General features: G+C 38.4%; 1 protein-coding gene and 1 long non-coding RNA gene across 3 annotated transcripts in view; both read right to left on the reverse strand.

The window, feature by feature from the left end:
- The window catches only part of LOC104425240, a 47192-nt gene extending 46765 nt beyond the window's left edge, over positions 1-427 (reverse strand). The window contains exon 1 of one of the 2 annotated variants that reach the window (XR_005551651.1): positions 157-427. This is a non-coding gene — a long non-coding RNA (uncharacterized LOC104425240). The remainder of the gene's footprint in view (positions 1-156) is intronic. The other variant, XR_005551653.1, reaches the window with a different exon arrangement.
- Positions 428-2821: 2394 nt separating this feature from the next.
- Positions 2822-3160, reverse strand: LOC120294038 (BAHD acyltransferase BIA1-like). Its single transcript, XM_039313909.1, has one exon. It carries the CDS (start codon positions 3158-3160, stop codon positions 2822-2824), a length of 339 nt encoding a protein of 112 aa, XP_039169843.1.
- Between the last annotated feature and the right edge of the window lie 17854 nt (positions 3161-21014).

Here is a 21014-nt window from a genome sequence, read left to right on the forward strand (position 1 = left end):
GATAATGGTGCATGATCTCCGGTCAGTCAACACCAAGACAACAAAGAAATCGAAATCACAGAGTGAGCGATTGACGGCTGATCAACAAAGGCGAAAACGAAGTAATCGAAACATTTCCTCGAAGAAATCACAAAACTAAACCGACATAGAGAGTACCTCAGAGGGGTTGATTGACGGCCGACCAACAAAGGAGAGGCTGCGACGGTGCGACACCTGAGACCGAGAGAGAGAGAGAGAGAGAGACAGAAAGAGAGACCAGATCTGAGATGAACAGATGAGAAACTTTAGCGCCGTTGGAGTGGAGAGGAGAGGCAGAGGGAGACTAGGTTTGGTTAGTGGGCGAGAGATGACAGAAAGAGAAGGGAGGCGCAGAGGAGAATTTTAGGTTTGGTTAAACATCGACTCGACCCGGAAGTCGATCTTTTTTCTTTTTTAAGGTCGGTTTTTGGACAGAACCGACCGGTTCGAGAGAAAGGACTAGGAACCAGATCAATTTTAAGGCTGGTTCTCTGTTTTTAAGATCAAGAATTGATTGGTCCTCGTGTGATGGTGGGAAGAGGGTTTCCCTAAAATCCGTAATTGTTGAAGCCACTCACCTTTGAAGATTCTTCCAACGACCAAAGCCCACGAGGTTCCTTCCCCCGGTGAGTTTCCCCCTTTTCTTTTCGTACTTCTTTTATTTGCCTTGCTCTCTTATTTTTCTTTCTTTTCTTTTTTCTGTCAAAAGAAAAATACTCAAAAATATTCGAGAAAAATACATTAACTTTATAACAAAACAAATTGAAGTAGAGCAAAATTTAGGACACTACGAAACAAAGCCAAATCCAAAAAACAAAGTATCAACAAAGTTAGGCACACATTTGTTTTATAAAAACGAATCTGTCAAGTAAAATATTTGGTGATCGATAACTGGATCTCGTATCTTCATAAGTAATGAGCATACGTAAGAAGTTCCTTCTCGAGTAACTATTATTAGTGGACAATGCGCGTCTAAATTCGGCTTAACCAAAACAGGTTGAACAAATACAAATCTAATATATGGGGGAGCAAATATTCATGATTTAGGTGGATACCAAATTTCCCGATCATCATTAGAGTTGGAGGCAGAGCATTTCAAGGCATCAAATCTCAAAGATATGTTTGCTAAACTCACAAATGTAGATCGGAATAGAATAACTCTCCATCTAGAAATAAGATTGAGAGAAGAAAGCTTTGCTCTCTTTTCTAGATTCTCTTTTTGTCGGTCACTTTTGCTCCTTTTTATAATTTTCTTAATCACTTTTGTTCCTTTTTAATCGCTTGGACATTGTCACAAAACATATTCTGTTTATCATATTGCTTTGCTAATAGTATCGAAGAAAAGTATCAAAATATATGGGCTTATTCTAGTAATGGCATGCAATTTGTATTTTTTCTTAGGACTTGTTATTTTCACTTTTTCTTATATATGTAATTGATTTAATCTATTAAGCTAAGTTTGCGCAAAAATTTCTCCTCTATCATGTACTCTATACAATGATATGTAAATGACAGATGATATGTAATATAGAATGATTATCACACTAGGAGCACCAAAGTGAAATTTGAGCAATTTGATGATCACGTTCTTTTAAAGAAAAATACAATCGAGATTACATTTAACAACACAGCTAATAGAATGGAAGGTGAAATATCCTTTAAAATAATAATAATAATGTAAGGCGCGACATAGCAATTCGAGGATCAAGTTTTGAACATTTAAAACTTGATATTTAAAAGTCTCCAAACATATTAAAGTTGATATCTTAAATCATGATAAACTATTATATAGTTTTTGTTTCTATGAGAAGGTCATAAGAGATTTTTGACAAGTTAAGACAAACCGATGTGAGAGTCCATTGAGGCCCATTTGGTTCCACTTTTCGGAAATGTCTTTGAGGCAATGCGAATGCTTTTAGCTAAAGGGGTTTTTCGAAATGTAAATGATGTTAAATAAATTGTATTTTATAAATATATTGGAAAGCGACCTTGACCTAAATGCTGTTTGCTAAAAACTAGACATTGTAAAAGACTTCTTTCTAATTTTTTTATAAAATATCTCAAACTATTTGCCGGCTGAAAGCTAGCCAAATCACTGCTGGCAAGTCACGCTTGAGGTCACGCAACCAAGTGTCTTCTAAGGTTGCCTAATCCCAGGCGGTTGTCGCAGTAGAAACTAATTGGTCGTAAATAGCTATTTTCAAAAGGCCGTTTTTCCTTATTCTGATAGCTGCTTTGATTTACAGTTGCTGGAGTTATTTTCATAGAAGTTGCTTTACGTTGAGAATTAGTTTATGTTAAGTCTGCTTGTGTTGTAAATTTCTAATGATATTGATTCATTGAACTCCTTGAAGATCTTCATATTGATTTACGACTAGGAAGGCGTGATGCATATGTGGATGCTTCGTGATACTGTCAATTCCTGTATTGGTGTCATTCCTGTGGATCTATTAAGGAACAGATGTTACATGTGGAACAATGGTCTGATGCTCCTCTAAGGGTTGCTTTATGGACCACATTTAGGTTGTATGCTAATTGTACTTCTGTCCTGTATTTCGACCCTTATAAAGGCGATCTTCGTCAGCGTTCAGTGCTAACAAGATTTTTATGTGAATCACATATGATCTCTTGAAAGGTTTGCGGCACCCTTATTGCTGATAGAAACCTATAGTTTACATCGGTTACCTCAGTTTCGTGTTCCCATCACGGCGGTTGAACACAGTATTGTTAAGGCGACTTAACATAAGTCTTAACTATAAAGTGCCCGGCAAATCTTAGGAAGGCACTAATTGTCAGGGTTAGATCAATCACATAGAGAATGATGCATTACATAGTACGGGACGCCAGGGTTCGAGGCGATGTAGGCGAGGAGCTTCCAGTCCCGCTGGAAGACGGCCATGTCACGCCTGTCCAGCGTCACCCAAGCATCGATCCCATCCCCGCCCTTCGCGTCCGCCATATACACGAAGTTCTTTGCCTGGCTCAGGCACGTCACCCACGCCGGCTTCCCGGACCTGAGGTCGACCTCGTAGAAGCGGAACCCACACAGGCTTGAGCACCTGTAGAACCTCGACTCCTCCTTCCATTTTCCGAAGAAGTCCCCCGCTGCTGCAATCGCAATTACGTCGTCAGACGAGAACATGAGCAGATTCTTGAAAAGTGATGGACTTGATGGACTTGATTTATACTCCTGATCGACCCTCACGCTATGGACATGAGCTCGCCACTGTCGGACCGCTCGCTTGAGCTCCCTTGGTGAAACTGATCATCTCCTCCTGATTTTCGAGACCAGCTCGTGGAATGTCGACTCACCGTTCTCGTTTAGTATGTTGATGCCGAAGGTGAGATTCATTTTTTTTATTTTCCTTTCGGTCCCTTTTTTTTTATTTGCTTTGTTTTCTTTCTTTCTTTTTTGGTTGAAAGAAAGTTACATTCATTACTGAAAGAAAGTTACATTCTTTTTTTGGTAAGGGAAAGAAAGTTACATTCATTACATAAAAAATTAAAAAAACAGTAAGACTTCATAACTAAACAAATCAAAGCAAAGCAAAACTTAGAATACTGTAAAACAAAGCCAAATCTAGAATATAAGAAGGATCAATAGAGTATCGGCAGTGTTAAGCATACATTTATCCAACAAAAGCGGATCTATCAAGCAAAATAATCAGCGGCTTATTTCTCCTTCTCCAGTAACTACAGCATTGCTAGTTAAGCATGCATTTATCCAGCAATAACAGATTTATTAAGCAAAATAATCAGTAGCCTATCTCATATTCTTATCAATAATGAGCACACATAGGAAATTTCTTCTGCAATAACTACGACGTTGCTAGTTGGCAATGCAAACCTAAGTTCGACTTCTACTACACTATAGCAATACAAAGATAACCAAAATAAGTTAAATGAGCATAGATCTAACGTTTAAGAGAATAACCTTTCGAGATGCTAACCTAAGTTCGACTTCTACTACACTATAGCAATACAAAGATAACCAAAATAAGTTAAATGAGCATAGATCTAACGTTTAAGAGAATAACCTTTCGAGATGCTGAATTTTTGCGATTATCATTTAAGTTGGAGGTAAAGGACTTATACACGAATGGAGCACCAAGGTATAGACATTTGTTTTGATATGGGATTAATCAATATAATAGACCATTGACGTGTGGTTTTGATAGTTATTAATTAATAAACTTAATCATGGATGCTTGAATTGTGATGATGGTTTAAATGGGTTTTCTAAATTATATAAAACTTGTTGGAAAGAACCGACTGGTACAAATTTAATATGTATATGGGTTCACGATTTGAAAAGAACCGGCTAGTACATCGACATGTATTCGACACATGGTGCAACGCGGCGCCGGGGGTCCAAAGAACATCCGTAACGCGCAACTTTTTTCTCTCCATGCTCATGACAGACCACAGAACCGGTTGGTATGAAAATTGGAAAGGAGGAAAAGTGATTATAAAGGAGGAAAGTTGATTAAGCAAATAAAAGAAGCACGGAAAGAAAAAAAAGTTGGAGGAGGTCCTTGGCAGGAGGATTCAGAGAAAGAAAGGGGAAAATGTCACAAACGGTCCCTAAACTTCTACTTAATGTGCAATCTCATCCCCTGAACTTTCGATTGGCTCAATTTGGTCCTTGAACTATAAATAAATGTCCAATCTATTCCATGACGATTTGAAAATTGACCAATTTCATCCTTCTGTTAGTTATTAGCTTACGTGGCTTTTAGTCTCTTAAGTATAAAATAGAAATAACATGTGGAAAATCCACATGGGAATTACCATTAAAACAAGATAAATCAGCGTCCAAAAAAATAAGAAACACCGAAGCGCTTCTCTCTCGCTTTTGCGATCGGTTTTTCCTCTCGCATCCGGTCCCAAAATCTGTATCAAGACACGAAGAAGAAGATCAAGACACGAAGGAGGAGGAGGAGGAGGAGGTAAGGGTTATAGTCCACTGGAAGTACGTATCATCGATTTTTTTTAGGGCATACATGTAGGTCTAAGGTTCAGCTTGTGTTGAATAGTGACTCTATCTTGTCGCACAAGAGAAGTTCCTTTTGCCCGGAGTGTTGGCTCGGGCATAATGCTTCCAATGAAGACTCAAGTCTATACGTGAGGGGGTTCTACAAGGACGATGTGCCCTAATGGCTCCTCCATGTATGTTATGTACGGTTAATTAGGGCTTTCTTCAAGGATGGGTTAATCGAGGCTTTCTCGAATATGATAATGCACGGTTTATCTGACTGGAACAATGCGTGGTTATGAGATAAAGTGTGAATAGTTTTTTTGAGCATGTTGTGTTAAGCAATGCCCTATAAGAGTATTGAAACAATATTGAATGCACGACAGGTTTTGCTTTATTAAACAATAGAAATATAATAGTTGGGACCACTATTATGCAATTTACAGTGGTCCCAACTTGCCATAGTTTTAGGTTGTAGCTTTTTCATGGATTTTTAGACGTGACCCCATTTGTCTTTGTTTAGTTGTCTTTAGATTATACTTTCGACGTTTGTTTGTTCTTATTGTATAAACAATAGAAATATTTTGATTGGTGTCATTTTCCTTTTTTAGTTTAGATGATTTGTATGCATAATTTCTTGCAGATTTACATGGCTGATGAGACGTTCCAATTTACTCTATGGGTTGGGGGTAGGTTTATTGTGGTTATGACATAAAGTGTGAATAGTTTATTTGAGCATGTTGTGTTAAGCAATTCCCTATAAGAGTATTGAAACAATATTGAATGCACGACAGGTTTTGCTTTATTAAACAATAGAAATATAACAGTTGGGACCACTATTATGCAATTTACAGTGGTCCCAACTTGCCATAGTTTTAGGTTGTAGCTTTTTCATGGATTTTTAGACGTGACCCCATTTGTCTTTGTTTAGTTGTCTTTAGATTATACTTTCGACGTTTGTTTGTTCTTATTGTATAAACAATAGAAATATTTTGATTGGTGTCATTTTCCTTTTTAGTTTAGATGATTTTTATGCGTAATTTTTTGCAGATTTACATGGCTGATGAGACGTTCCAATTTACTCTATGGGTTGGGGGTAGGTTTATTGTGGTTATGACATAAAGTGTGAATAGTTTTTTGAGCATGTTGTGTTAAGCAATTCCCTATAAGAGTATTGAAACAATATTGAATGCACGACAGGTTTTGCTTTATTAAACAATAGAAATATAACAGTTGGGACCACTATTATGCAATTTACAGTGGTCCCAACTTGCCATAGTTTTAGGTTGTAGCTTTTTCATGGATTTTTAGACGTGACCCCATTTGTCTTTGTTTAGTTGTCTTTAGATTATACTTTCGACGTTTGTTTGTTCTTATTGTATAAACAATAGAAATATTTTGATTGGTGTCATTTTCCTTTTTTAGTTTAGATGATTTTTATGCGTAATTTTTTGCAGATTTACATGGCTGATGAGACGTTCCAATTTACTCTATGGGTTGGGGGTAGGTTTATTCATGATAGAATAATAGAGTATGTTGATGGTTATAGCAGTGAATGGCTTTATGATCCAGAAAAATTAAGTTACTTTGAGATTTTGCACTTGGTACAAGATATGGGTTACTCTAATATTGAGAAACTCCACTACTTAATGCCGAGAAAGAATTTTGAGAATGGTTTAAGAGTAATTGAAGATGACACTTCGGTACAGGAAATGATAGGATTTTGGGAAAAAAATTTCAGTACATGTGAGATATTTATTGAACATGGCAAAGACATGAGTGTTGGCATTGGTGATGGGTTAGCCAAGGGATTAATGAACGTAGAAGAAGATGAGGGAGCTGCAATGCTTATTGAAGATGATGATGAGCTTGTTGAGGTGCCATGGTTATCTCGACAATAAAGAAGAATAACTTCAAATGGCTAGGGAAATATTAGAACTTTTAAGGGAGATAATGCATATGGTGTTGCTAGGTTGGTAGAGATACCTAGTGAAATAAATGTAGAAGTAGAACAAAAAAGGAGGAGGAAAGAGGCTATAGCAGTCCATTGTGAAGATAACATTGAGCTTGAGACTGAAGGCTTTGACTCAAGTGACTCTAATTGGAGCTTTGTCACAAGTGATGAGGAAGAACTAGAGGTAGAAGAGGCTGCTAGAAGGAAGAGCACACATGTGCAATATGATGAAACCACAGAAATACCTCACTTTGCACTGAATATGGTGTTTGATGGCCCTAAGCAATTTAAGGAAGCTATCAATAAATATGCATCTACCAAAAGAGTTAATATTGATTTTATCAAGAATGACAAGGTGCGAGTAAGGGCAAAATGTAAGGCTAAAAATTGTGATTGGTTAATTTATGCGGCTAGAGATAACAAGACCGGCTTGTTTCTAGTGAAAACCTTTCCAAGTGAGGAGGTTCACATCTACATACATGGCCAAGCATTATCTAAGTTTGTGGAGGGCAGCTCCTTTAATGAAATTGCAGGAGTTCAAGAGAATTGTACGAGAGCAAATGAGCTTAGATGTTACTATCAACCAATGTAGAAGGACTAAGGAAAAGATAATCGAAAGACTAAATGGGATGTATTCCTATGAGTTCAGCAGGTTGTGGAGTTATTGTGAAGAAATTATTCATAGAAATCCCCGAAATACCATGAAGGTAAAGTTTCTAAGAGAATCCCCAAATTCAAGACCCATCTTCCAACGAATTTATGTTTGCTTTGATGCTGTAAGAAAGGGATTCCTTAAAGGTTGCAGACCTTTGATAGGGTTGGATGGATGTTTCTTAAAAGGAATGTTAAAAGGCGAGTTATTGACTACCGTTGGGAGGGATGCAAATAATCAAATATACCCTATTGCATGGGCTATTGTGGAGGTCGAGAATAAGGATTCATGGGGTTGGTTTGTAGAGGCCTTGAAGTATGACCTTGGCACAAAGGACGGTGTGGAATACACAGTGATCTCGGATCAACAAAGGTAATGTTATTACTCTTCCTTCATTTTGTAGTTTTCATATGAGACATATTGTAAATTCATTATATAAATGATAATATCATGGATTCGTTGTAGGGGCTTGTGCAAGTACTCGAGGAGGAGATGTCATTGGTTAAGCACCGACGATGTGCAAGACATATCTATACGAATTGGCGTAAGAAGAATGGGGGTAACAATTGTCGCAAGCAATTCTGGATGTGTGCAAGTCAACTACAATTCCTCAATTTGAAAAGTATCTTGAAGAATTGGGTAAGATGAGTAAGACAGAAAAGCTGACTTGACGAGGATTGCTCCAAAATATTGGTACAAGGCTTTCTTTAAAACTATATGCAAGTAAGATATTGTGGATAATAACTTGTCAGAAGCATTTAATGGATCGATATTGGAAGCTAGACACATGTCTATCATATCCATGCTTGAGGATATTAGAGAAAAGATTGTCACAAGAATGCATGAGAAAAGAGGTGGATGTCAAAGATGGAAAAGAGACATTGCACCTAGGATATTAGAGAAAATAGAAGGCAATAAAAAGGAAAGTGCCTTTTGTCATGTGCTTTGGAATGGAGAAGATGGATTTGAAGTGCGCCATAGGAATGACAAATTTGTAGTGGACATAAGAACCAACTCATGTTCTTGCAAGGTGTGGGACTTGAGTGGCATTCCATGCCATCATGCAATCTCGTGTCATTCTATTCAAAGGGGAAGAGATGAAAACTTTTGTCGCCCATTGGTACAAGAAGGATAGCTATTTAAAGACATATAGTCACTACTTGAAAGCAATGAATGGTGATAACCTTTGGCCTTCTAATGATAAAGAACCTTTAGAGTGCGTTTGGTAACATTTCTGTTTAAAAATTGTTTATGGGAATAGAAATAGAAAAAGTGTTTCGCTTCAAGAAACAATTTTTGAACAAAAAAACGTGTTTGGTAAATCCGTTCAAAAATATAAAAACAATAGAAACACGTTTGGTAAATAATTTTTTTTTATTTATTTTAATTTTTTAATATTTTTATTTTATTTTTTCTATTTTCTTTCTTTTTTCTTTTTTTTTTTTCTTTTTTTCTTTTTCCTTTTTCTTTTTTTCTTCTTTTGGCCGATCACGGCCTCAGCCATGGCCGGCAACCGGCCGACGAGGGCCGGGCGGCCTCGCCCAGCCACGGCGAGGCTCACGGCCCTGGGGCGAGGCCGAGCCTCGCCGTAGCTAGGCGAGGTTCGGCCTCACCTTGGCCGAGCGAGCTCGGCCTCATCGTGGCCAGCGATGCTCCGGTGAGGTCGCCGGCCCTCGACGGTGTCGCCAGCCCTCCACGGCCGGTCGCGCCATGGTTGAGGCCGGCGACCGGCCAAAGAAAAAAGAAAGAAAAAGAAGAAGAAAAAAAGAGAGAAGAAAATGGAAGAGAGAAAAATGTTCATAAATTTTGTTCCGTAAACAAGAAACAATTTTTTTTTTGTTTCTTGTTTCTGTTCCATATGTGTTTTGGGAACAAAAAAATAGATTTGGAACAAAAATGTAAGCAAATACGTTTCTCGTTCATTTTTTGTTTTCAGGAACAAAACAACAAAAAACCTGTTTTTAAATAGAAAAAGAAGTGAAAACAAACAGGCCCTTAGTGGCACCAATGCCTCGAGTTATGCCTGGTAGGCCTAAACGGAAAAGGATAAGAGAGGAAGGAGAATCTAGAAAGGGGTTCAAAGTGTCAAGACAAGGCAAAAACTCACATGCCATTTGTGCTTCAAACGAGGCCACAACTCAAGAACTTGTCCATTGAAACAAAAGGAAAATGTAAGGTTTATTTACTCTGTCTTTAGTCTTTGTTTGTGTCAATATTTTTTGACTTCATTTTCTTAATGGACAGGATGAAGAAAAACTAGGACAAAGAGAAGCCAACCCACTTGTTACAAAGATGCATCATAACAATGCCACCACTCGAGAGGTACTCTTGACCTTACTTTTAAGTAAGTGACTACGTGCTCGAATAATTACATGTGTCATTTTAAATTGAGAGTTGATCTTCTTAATAGCCTGAACTCGGAAGGTAGTCAATTCATTTCTATACTAAGAAATACCGACTACAATATGGTCAGTGTGAAGAAGGTGGAGAGCACATCACGCAAATTTATCACTATAACAGGACTAGAGGCATAACTTTATAATAGAAAACTATTGTTAAGTAAAGATTTGACATTTGATTATTTGATTGATGCATTTCTTTTGTCCAGCGGCAAAAGGCAAACATCATGAAAAAGAAGCAAGAAGAAAGGAAACAAGCTGAGTAGCATTTGAACAATACTGGAAGTGTTGGATCAATAAGATCTCCAAGAAAGAGGCAAATTGACTAGAAGTAGCTGTTTGAAGAGTTGGAAATGGGACATGCTCTAGTACTTTTGTTGATATGATACTTTTGAATTTAAGACCAAGAGATATGTTTTTTTTTTCTTTTTGGTAATTTAGGAAGCGTTTAAGATGTGGCAATGTTGTTAAGAGAACAAGCATTATGGGTTGTTTTTATTTTATTTTATAGTACATTCAATATATGAAAAGAAATGCAAATTGCCTTATTTTTGTCTAATCTATTGGTGGTAAAGATTACACTCAATACTCTTGAATAGTTGGCTTGCCTGCGGCTGTTTCTTTGTGAGTCCCCCAATCTCTCTAAACAAGGTTGGTGTTTTACTTTCTGTTGCTCCTTCCTAAATAAGGACCATGAAAGTCAGCAATCTTTCTCTCGATGCATTCAAGCTGGATATAGAGGAGTTTTTTTTTTTTTTTTCGTTTTTAGGTGAAATCGAAAATGTTAAAATGCAAAGGTTAGCTTTCATTTTCATGATACTATTATATGATGTTACCTTCTTTTTGTATTTGTTGTGCTCATTTACAGGATATTAAAGAAGGGACTCTAAAATCGTTGTTTTTTTTTTTTTTTTTAATTTTTTTGTTCCATTGCATATTGGTCTCCCCTTTGATGATAGTGAAGCCTTTTTGCGATTTTAGCACATACTAGATTCCCATGGAGGTTCACGCTATGTTTTTCCTCTTTTAGTAATGAGCATTCTCAAGTTGCGTATGTTACCTTCAAGGATCCCCAAGGAGCAGAGACTATTGTTCTTCTATCTATATGAATTATCTTTTCACACGTTCCGGTTAATTTTTTATTTGCTATGCTCTTCGTATGTTAGTAGGAAAAACCAACGCACTATCCTACTTTAGGAAATGTTTGCAGCTTACACTCGACAACCAACTCTGCTATGAGGAGTTCTACTAGTTCTTTCAATCAAGCATGCTTTTTGGTAGATATCGAGTCTAAATGGTAACAGGTGGCCACGTCGACGAGGAAAGTGCAACGGTGAAACTTAATTTTTACAGCCGGCATGCAATTCTGAGTGCGAACACCTAATGCAATGGCGATGGGTTTGAAAACTTGAAATCATTTAGTTTATTCTTCGTATTTTTTGCAACACCCGGTTGCTGCATCTTGAAATTTATGCCTGCAAGCTCATTTAGGTGTTTTACTTGAGTAGAATATATTATCCTATAAAAGAGTGTTTCATTGATTGCTACTTTAGCGAAACATGTCTCAATGAAGGTTTATGAAAAAGAGATCTAAATAAAGGTAATTTCAGTCGGCATTCCCATTCTCAAATGGTTTGATAGCCATATGCATGTTTATCAATTCCATCTTTCAACTTTTGCAGGTGAATTCATGACCATTATGGTAAGGCTTTATCAACAATAACAAGCCAATCTTATTGAGGCAGAAATGAAAATTCTTTCGTAACAACTTCAATGAATTTTCATTGTAAGAACATCACTTTTCATTGCAAACACCAGCAGTGAATGAATTTAACATTGTTGTTCCTCAAAAAACAACTTTTTATTGCAACCAATCATGATCACTAGGCCTATTGCTATTTCCTAATTTCTCCTCCTTCGCTATATGTTTTTGTTAACAGCTCGAGACCACAGAGAAGTTGATGGAGGGAAGAATTATGGATTAAATTCAAAAGCATCTGATTTTGCTCCTCGACACTAGTATGGTCAAGCCCTCTCTGCTCCTTCTCCTTTAGTGAGTGCTCGGTGTCAGTTCACCTGAACTACACGGATGTCCAACCTAAGCCCCTCTCTTTCTTTCTTCAATTGTTGCACATCTTCTTGCTTTTTTGGTTCTGAAATTTTACTGGGAGGATCTCGTGTAATCGCATACAAACGTGAAAATGTCAAAATCAACTCAAACGATAACCAATTTATCTGCTTCTAGGAAGCAAGTCCTTCAATTCCCTAATTATGAGCAATATCCCATTGGTTAATTCCGGGTCATCCACATTCAAGGTAGACGAAGCACGAGCTCTTCAAAGTTTTCAATTGCAATGCTCTCACGGTTCTTCACTTTTGAATTCCGATTGAGCAAATTCAAAGTTTCACCCGCATGAGGGATGTTGCGCCCACCAAGACCCCAAGATTCGAGCCGTCACCAGCGTTAACCTCAACCCAACCATCTTCGCTCCGGTCTCAATCTAAGAATTTTGAGAAGTCGATGTTGGGAAGGAAGAAGAATCGTCGATGTGAAAAAGGATCGCAAACAAATAAGCTATTCGATCAAAAGAAATTAAATAAAAAAATGGATAAGCTATGCTTTATACTTCCCTCGAATCAGTTCATCTCTTCCGATACAATTGTGTCGCCATGAGAGAGAAGGCTTCTTTGAGGGCTAGGGCTTTGATGCACTCGGTCGAGGATATGCAGATCGATTTTAACCCCGGGCGGCCGAATTCCCCGTGGAATCACAGGTGTACGTCGGCGGTGTTTCCTTCCGATTCTCCTCAAGGATGGATCCATTGATGTTGAGTCGTGGAACCATTCTTTGGTGCTTTGCACTGTACAGGTTTGTTTTTCTCTTCTTCGATCTGTTTGGTGTTGCTAGATTCCAACACTAAAAGCTTTTTGTGATTCTGCTCAGATATGGTCCCTTTGAAAAGAGGGCTTTTGAAGCCCTAATTTGTTTTCCTTTTTAAAAGTATATATTGAGTTATAATTTAATAATCCAACTCAGCTCCATTTCATCAATTAGTGCTCCACGTCATCACTTAACGGTTTAACTAAATAGAAGGACTAGATTGGACATTGTTGATAATTCGGAATCAAATCAGCCAATCGAAAGTTTCCACAGGTAATCAACACCAAATAAAAGTCTGAGACCATTTATGACATTTTCCCAAATAAAGGGAAATAAAATTGAGAAAATATTGCATAGGCGCCTCCGGTTTAGCATGGAGGTGGACCATTCAGCAATCAACACATGGTGCAACGCGGCGCTGGTGGGTCCCACGGACGAAGCTTCACTTGCTCTTTCTCTATCCACTGTTCATCATCCGCAATGCGCAACTTTTTTCTCTCCATGCTTTTGACAGACCGCAGAACCAGCTGAAATGAAAATTGAAAGGAGGAAAAGTGATTAAGCAATTAATTAAAGGAGCAAAGCAAATAAAAGGAGCACGGAAAGGAAAAAAATGGAGGTCCTTGGCGAGTGGATTCCGAGAAAGAAAGGGTATTAGGCCCCCTCCGGCTCACATGGAGTCAGACCATCCAGCAATCGACACATGGTGCAACGCGGCGCTGGTGGTTCCCACGGACGAAGCTTCACCCGTTCTTTCTCTATCCACTGTTCATCATCCGCAACGCGGAACTTTTTTTCTCCATGCTTTTGACAGACTGCAGAACCAGCTGAAATGAAAATTGGAAAGGAGGAAAAGTGATTAAGCAATTAATTAAGGAGCAAAGCAAATAAAAGGAGCACGGAAAGGAAAAAAATGGAGGTCCTTCGCGGGTGGATTCCGAGAAAGAAAGGGGATTAGGCCCCCTCCGGCTCATCATGGAGTCAGACCATTCAGCGATCGACACATGGTGCAACGCGGCGCTGGTGGTTCCCACGGACGAAGCTTCAGTCGCTCTTTTTCTATATCCACTGTTCATCATCCGCAACGCGCAACTTCTTTGTCTCCATGCTATTGACTGACTGTAGAACCAGTTGGCATGAAAATCGGAAAGGAGGAAAAGTGATTAAGCAATTAAATAAGGAGCAAAGCAAATAAAAGGAGTGCGGAAAGGAAAAAAAAAAATGGAGGTCCTTGGCGGGTGGATTCAGAGAAAGAAAGTGGAATTAGGGCCCTCCGGCTCACCATGGAGTCGGACCATTCAGCAATCGACAAATAAAAGGAGTGCGGAAAGGAAAAAAATGGAGGTCCTTGGCGGGTGGATTCAGAGAAAGAAAGTGGAATTAGGGCCCCTCCGGCTCACCATGGAGTCGGACCATTCAGCAATCGACACATGGTGCAACGCGGCGCTGGTGGGTCCCATGGACGAAGCTTCACTCGCTCCTTCTCTATCCACTGTTCATCATCCGTATACAAAAGAAAGAATTGAAGACGAAATCAATTTGACAAAGCAATGGAACATCCAAATTTCGCTCTCTTTCTTTTGCTCATGTTTGCTTCCACCATGAACGCCCATCTCTTTCCCCTCACGAGATCTGTGCCACTGCCGGTAACTTCACAGCCAACGGCACTTACCAAACCACCCTCACAGCCCTTTCTCTCTCCTCCATTTCCACCACCAACCTTGTCTCACCACGGCTTCTTCAATGCCTCCGCTGCGGTCTCCGGCACCTCCTAAACCCTCTACGTTGTCGGCTCCTGCCGTGGTGACCTCACTGCCGAGAGCTGCCGCACCTGCCTCGAAGCGGGCGACCTCCGATATCCGCCGCCTCTGCCCCTCAGGAAGGCGGCGGTCCTCTACTGCGAGAACTGCACCGTCCGTTACTCTAGCACCTCAATCTTCGGCACAGTCGCAACCGACCCCGACTACCAAGTGGTCAACGTGAACAACGTCACCAGTCCGGACACGTACAACTCAGCGCTGAAGACTCTACTGGACGAACTGCGGGGCGAGGCGGCGGGAGGCAGCTTGAGGAAATATGCGACAGGGGACGCATCGACGGGTTTCGACTCCATCTACGCGATGACACAGTGCACGCCGGATTTGACGAAGCAGGAATGCAGCGACTGCCTGGTGACAGTCATCGGGAGGCTCACATGGTGCTGTGCCGGGAAGATGGGAGTGCTAATCGTGGCACCGAGTTGCCAGTTCCGGTACGAGACCAAATCGGTTCTTCGGTCTGATCAGCGAGCCACTTCTGCCGCTGCCCGCATCGTCATCTCCAAAGACAGATGCGCTGCCTCCACCACGAGGTACTTTGGCTCTTGTTTAGTAGTTAGTGCACGGTGGTTGTGTTGTTTGGTCTTTTTCTATAATTAAGATGGATTAAGATCATATAAATTTTCAATTGTGCAGATTTCACGTCACAATAAAAAAAATATGGGCTGGTAAGATTAACAATGACTGATTGGGAAACAAAGTAGAAAATAGAATATCACCTCACAAAACAGGAAGAGACATGCGATTAATGAGATAGCATGCAATTAGGACAATATTAGACTAAAGGGTTTTGGGCCATCTCAAACAACATGGATTTAGTGACTTCCAATAAATGCCTATTCTTCCTTTTAGCTACACCATTTAGTTGTGGTGTATCAAAATAGAAAGATTCATGGATTATACCATGTTGTGTCATAAAGTTAGAAAAATTTGCAAAAAGTACTCATTAACATTATTAGAACGCTACCTTTACCAAAAAAAAAAAAAAAAAAAAAACATTATTAGAACGCAAAACTTTAACATACACACACCAAACATAGCATGAATTTCAAAAATAAAGGTACAAAATATATAACAATTCTAAACGAATTTTCATTAAATGTAGCCAAGTGACTCTAGAATAAGTTATTAACAAAAGTAATAAGTATCTAAAATCCAAATTGGAAACCACATGACAAGGACCCCAAATATCTGAATTAATTAATGGAAAAGGAGATGTTGCTTGCTTAATGACTCAAGGTGGATAATTGACTTGAAACAATTTGCCAAGTTGATATGACTCACATTCTAAACTAAGAGAGAATGATAACTAGAATATAATTTCTGAAGGAAGCAAAGGATGACCAAGACCACAATGGATTTGATATATGGAAGCAACACTAGAGCATGCCATAAATGAAGCATTTTCAGCAATATACAGTGCTCCTACATCATGCCCTCTCTACCAATCGATCCTCTTCTTAGCCAAATCTTGGAAAATACAAGGATTGATGTAGAATGACACTTAGCACTAAAATTTTTGGTTAATTTACTAATAGACATGAGGCTAAAAGGAAACTGTGGGAGATAAAGCATTAAGGACAATGGCAACGAAGGAGTTGGATGAATTGTATCGACCTCATTACCTTCAGAGATGAACCATTAGTTAGGGTAATAGTGGATGATAATGGAGAAGAGAGGATAATATACCTAAAATACTTGACATAAAATCGCAGGCCCCAAATCTATGATTCAAGGATAAGAAGTAACCAAAAGGCATGCAGTGGTATTACCTATCTATACTAAAGTAGTAGTGAAAGAAGTAGACGGTGAAATTTGAAATTGCTTATACTAAGCAAATTTCTCATTAGACATAACTATTACGTTGAATTAGAAGACTATGGCAAAGAAGAAGAATCGGTACTAGTTGCAGCATTTGCAGCATTTGCATATTATTATTGTTATTGCCCTAGTCTCCTAGGTAACTTGTAGCAAAATATGAATGTGATTAGGTTCACTACATTAATGATAAGTTCGGATAGCCCTGCTTCAGTAGAAATGTAGGATTATCCATAAAGCTACCATTGGCCTTGGCCTCTCCATGTTCTTGTGCCTCGGCCACCACCAAGGCTACCATGACCATTATGTCCTCCAAGGTTTCCTCTATCACTCCTACGACTACCACCAGCTCAGAGTGGGAAATAAGAGTTAAACTAATATGGTGTCCTGAGAAAACTCATAAGATACTTGAAGAACTCAAGCAAATGTATTTGTGAGTGATGCAATAGTCTCTCCTCCAATAATATGAGATCCAATAATTTTTATAGTATAGATCGAAACCTCCTAGGGATCCCATTACAACCAATCGTTCACTCTAAAGTTACATTTGCTAAACATTGGCTAAAATAGGAGAAGAGCTTTCGACCTCATACATCCTCTTAAAATCAGCAAAGTATTGTATAATGGAATACTCTTCCTATTGATGGTGAAATTCTTGCAATAATCGATAAACTGCTAAAGGTTATTTTGCCATAACACATGCACCCAAATACTTCCATGGTTCTAACCATGTCAATATGAGTTATTAGATCAACTATATTACTCTCCATAGAGTTCAACATCTAACTAAGAATATTGCATCATTCTTGGATTTAGGCCTAGTCAAGTGTATATGCTCCACATGTCAAAGTTAGCTTTACAATTTTCTTTCTATTGTTGGAAAAGTTGGTACTACCTTCAAGCTTCTTATCAATATTTTTAGGGAAGTGGAATTGACCTTAGTCATCAGAATCACCTATTTTTCAATATTAATAAGAAAACTATTACAATATTTTCATTCAAATGATTCAACCTCAATAGTCGAATAATCCAACACAATAAAAAAAAAATTACATCAATAAACCACTTCATATTAATGGCTTAACTAGTTTGTCACAATAGCAGTAACCAATCGAACCAACAATTCAGACATAGGAACAAAGTATTGAATAACATCCTTTCCTATCACAAAGTTTTCCTAGGGAAACCGAATTCGAGGTGTTAGATCTTGGCTAGTCAACACTGGAACTAGGATGAATGAGATTACGTGACACCAGACAATGCTAGATCTGAGTTGGATGGAGTTATGCGATGCCGATTTGATTAGGTTGGATAGGGGCTGGTCAATGCCAGGTGACGCTTGATTTGGGTCGGCATTTTTTTTAAAGAGAGAAATTTTTAGCGGTAACGGTGATGGCTTTGATACCATGTAGAATAATAATAAACAAAATAGAGAAATTTTATACATTTTCAATATCATAAAAGAGTACATCAAGCCTACTTATAGGCTTGAATAGATGACAATTTAAGGAAATCATTTCAGATATGCATAATCAAAATAGATACCGAGAATGAAAGAAGATACCCTAAATATCTCTAACAATATTCATCAAATCTAGTTCTTGTCTCGTACAAATGAGATTACACCTCTATTTATAGAGGGATACTTCTAAACAAAAGAAAATGACTCTTGAAATCCTACAAACCGAGATGACTCTTGAGGTATTCACATAATGAAGACTTGAAATTCACATCATAATAAAGACTAATGAAAGACTAAGAATTAAGAAGCTTAGTAACTAAGACTAAATGCATTTAACTGAGATTTTATGCATAATGGCTAGGATAAGACTTTCAAATTCGTCCACCAGTCTTGAAAGGCAAATATCCACCTAGAATATCAATTAACAACCATGGATATCAACCAGAAGAGCCTTGGGTTGCTAGGTAGCTCTTAAGTAGTGATTATAGTCTCAAAGTTGACAACAAATTGGTAAATCGACATCTTAATAGTTTTGATTGATCAGCATGAAATTGACAACTAGTCCATTGAATCGACAACTTCCCTATGGACTCAACATCTTCAATCTTGAACCCATCAAATCAAAATTAGCCAAAATTGGCCTTTGCTTGCAAGAGTAAGGATTGGCTGGATCAATCAATGAAATTTGAGTTGATTTGAGAATTGTTCCATAGAACTTGATGCGCCCGAATCAAGGTCTCTTTTTAATCACTAAGGGATATTCCTATATATTTATGGTGCACTCACGTGGGACTGAATGGACTGATTATGCATTGTGGGTCTCTTAAGTGTCCTTTTTTGGTTTTCTATTTTTGACATTTGTTTTGACCTATCAATTTTAGTTTGTAGAATCTCATTTAACTAAAGACATATGGTGATGCTATTATGTAGGCAAAAGTACAAATCTACTGGGATAATCCTTGCTGTTGCCATCGGCGTTGGCGAAGGCCTAGTGTTTTTCTTCTTGCTTGTTGTTTTGTCCAAAGAAAGCGACCGGGACGTACGCAGATGTCCAAGGAGATCGAAATGGTACGAAATATGTACCTTTGTCATATTCTTTGATAGACTTGATGTACTGTTCCATGCTCCGGGTGAAATAACCATCTCGTGTTTCTTCATCTTTAGGCATAAATGAAATTACAAAGGAGGATGTAGTTACAGATGAGTCCCCGCAGTATGATTTAGCCACCATAAGAGCCACCACAGCCAATTTCTCTCATCAAAACAAATTGGGAGAGGGCGGATTTGGCGAAGTTTTCAAGGTACTGTCAATTATTATACTTGAAAGTCCTTTTTAGTGTAAAAATACTTGAAAATCTTAAATTTCCTAATTTTGAAATGTTTTGATCAAAGCAATTAATGTGTTCTTAATCATCAAAATACTAAACTTTTAGGGTAAGCTTCCAAATGGACAACGATAGCTGTGAAGAGATCACTATCTCAAAGCTCGTAACAAGGGACCGTTGAATTTAAGAATGAAGTCATATTGCTAGCGTAAGCTTCAACATCGAAACCTTGTGCAGCCGGATTTTCCTTAGAGGGTGAACAAAAACTGCTTGTCTATTTAGTTTGTGCCAAATAAAAGTCTTGACTACTTTTTATTTGGTAAGCTGCATTTCAATATGTTTCTTAGCCATTGCTTTCCATGTTGATTTGAATATGTGATTAGCCTCAAATTATGTTGAATCTTTACTAACTTTTGGAACCTAAAGTTACTTCCACAAAATCTATACAAGAGTATTTGTTAATCGAAGATACCTGCATTTTAATTGTGCATATATGCAGATCCTCAAAAGAGTAGGCAATTGAATTGGTCGACACGTTACCAAATAGCATGGGGTTGCTCGAGGAGTGCTCTATCTACATCGGACTCTCACTCGAATCATTCACCGTGATCTAAAACCAAGCAACATCTTGTTGGATAGTGAAATGAACCCGAAGATTTCAGATTTCGGCATGGCAAGGATTTTCAAAGATGGTCAAACACAAGCAAACACCAAAAAGTCATTGAACCCTGTAAGTATTGCTATGCTTTGTTCTCTACTTTCTATGCTTCCGTATGCTTTTATTGTTGATAAATTATTGTTTGCAGCGGTTACATATCACCCGAGTATGCACGAATGGGCAGACTTCTCTGAGAAGTCCGATGTCTATAGTGTTGGTGTACTATTTCTTGAGCTTATTAGCGGTGAGAAGAATATATCCTTCTCGCAAGCAAATGGGGGTGAAGGTCTTGCTAGCTATGTAAGTTACACAAATTGACTCTATAACTAAATTGTTAAAAGCAAATTTGACATACTGAGAGTTTTTTCTTAATTAACTGCTTTTAGGCGTGGAAAATGGAAAGCCGGTAGGCCATTGGAAGTATTAGATCCGGCGATTGGGGAGACGTATTCAGGAAATGAAGTTGTTCGATGTCTCAAAATCGGTTTAGCATGTGTACAGCAAGATCCAAATTATAGACCCACAATGGCGGTGGTAGTCAACGCGTTGGACAGCCACCTTTCTCCTCTAGAATTGCCCCAACAACTGGCCTTCTTCCCCAGCACTAGCAGCACGGAAAGACCGATGGAAGAGCTGGATCAGACCAATCCACCTTTAGGTCTGGCACATTCGACTCTCATCAAGTGATGAACACGGAGCAAAACACCAATGTCACGTACTAAGTGTCTTCTTCGAGGCTAATCATGTCTAAAACCTATAGACATGGAAGGATTTTTATATTAATATATATATATGGTATGTCTTGTACATCTAAGTACAAATTGAATCTTTGATGCTAATTATATTTTGAACCTTTAGACATGAAAGATTGTTTGTAAATATGTGTGTGTGTGGTTTTATTGGATGGAGGAATATAAGTTCTCCCTTCCATAGAAAAGAACTATAGGAATGGTGCTGATTCCATGCTGCATATCATGTGCTGATATAGCCATTATTGCTCACCTACTAGAACTTCTAGCAGCAGATAGTGTAAATCTGAGAGAACTTAAATTGGC

Source organism: Eucalyptus grandis, chromosome 5 (assembly GCF_016545825.1).
Source record: "Eucalyptus grandis isolate ANBG69807.140 chromosome 5, ASM1654582v1, whole genome shotgun sequence".
Taxonomy (NCBI): domain Eukaryota; kingdom Viridiplantae; phylum Streptophyta; class Magnoliopsida; order Myrtales; family Myrtaceae; genus Eucalyptus; species Eucalyptus grandis.

Coding starts and splice junctions, on each gene's coding strand:
- LOC120294038 (XM_039313909.1), bottom strand. CDS start 3,160: ATGTTCTCGTCTGACGACGTAATTGCGATTGCAGCAGCGGGGGACTTC.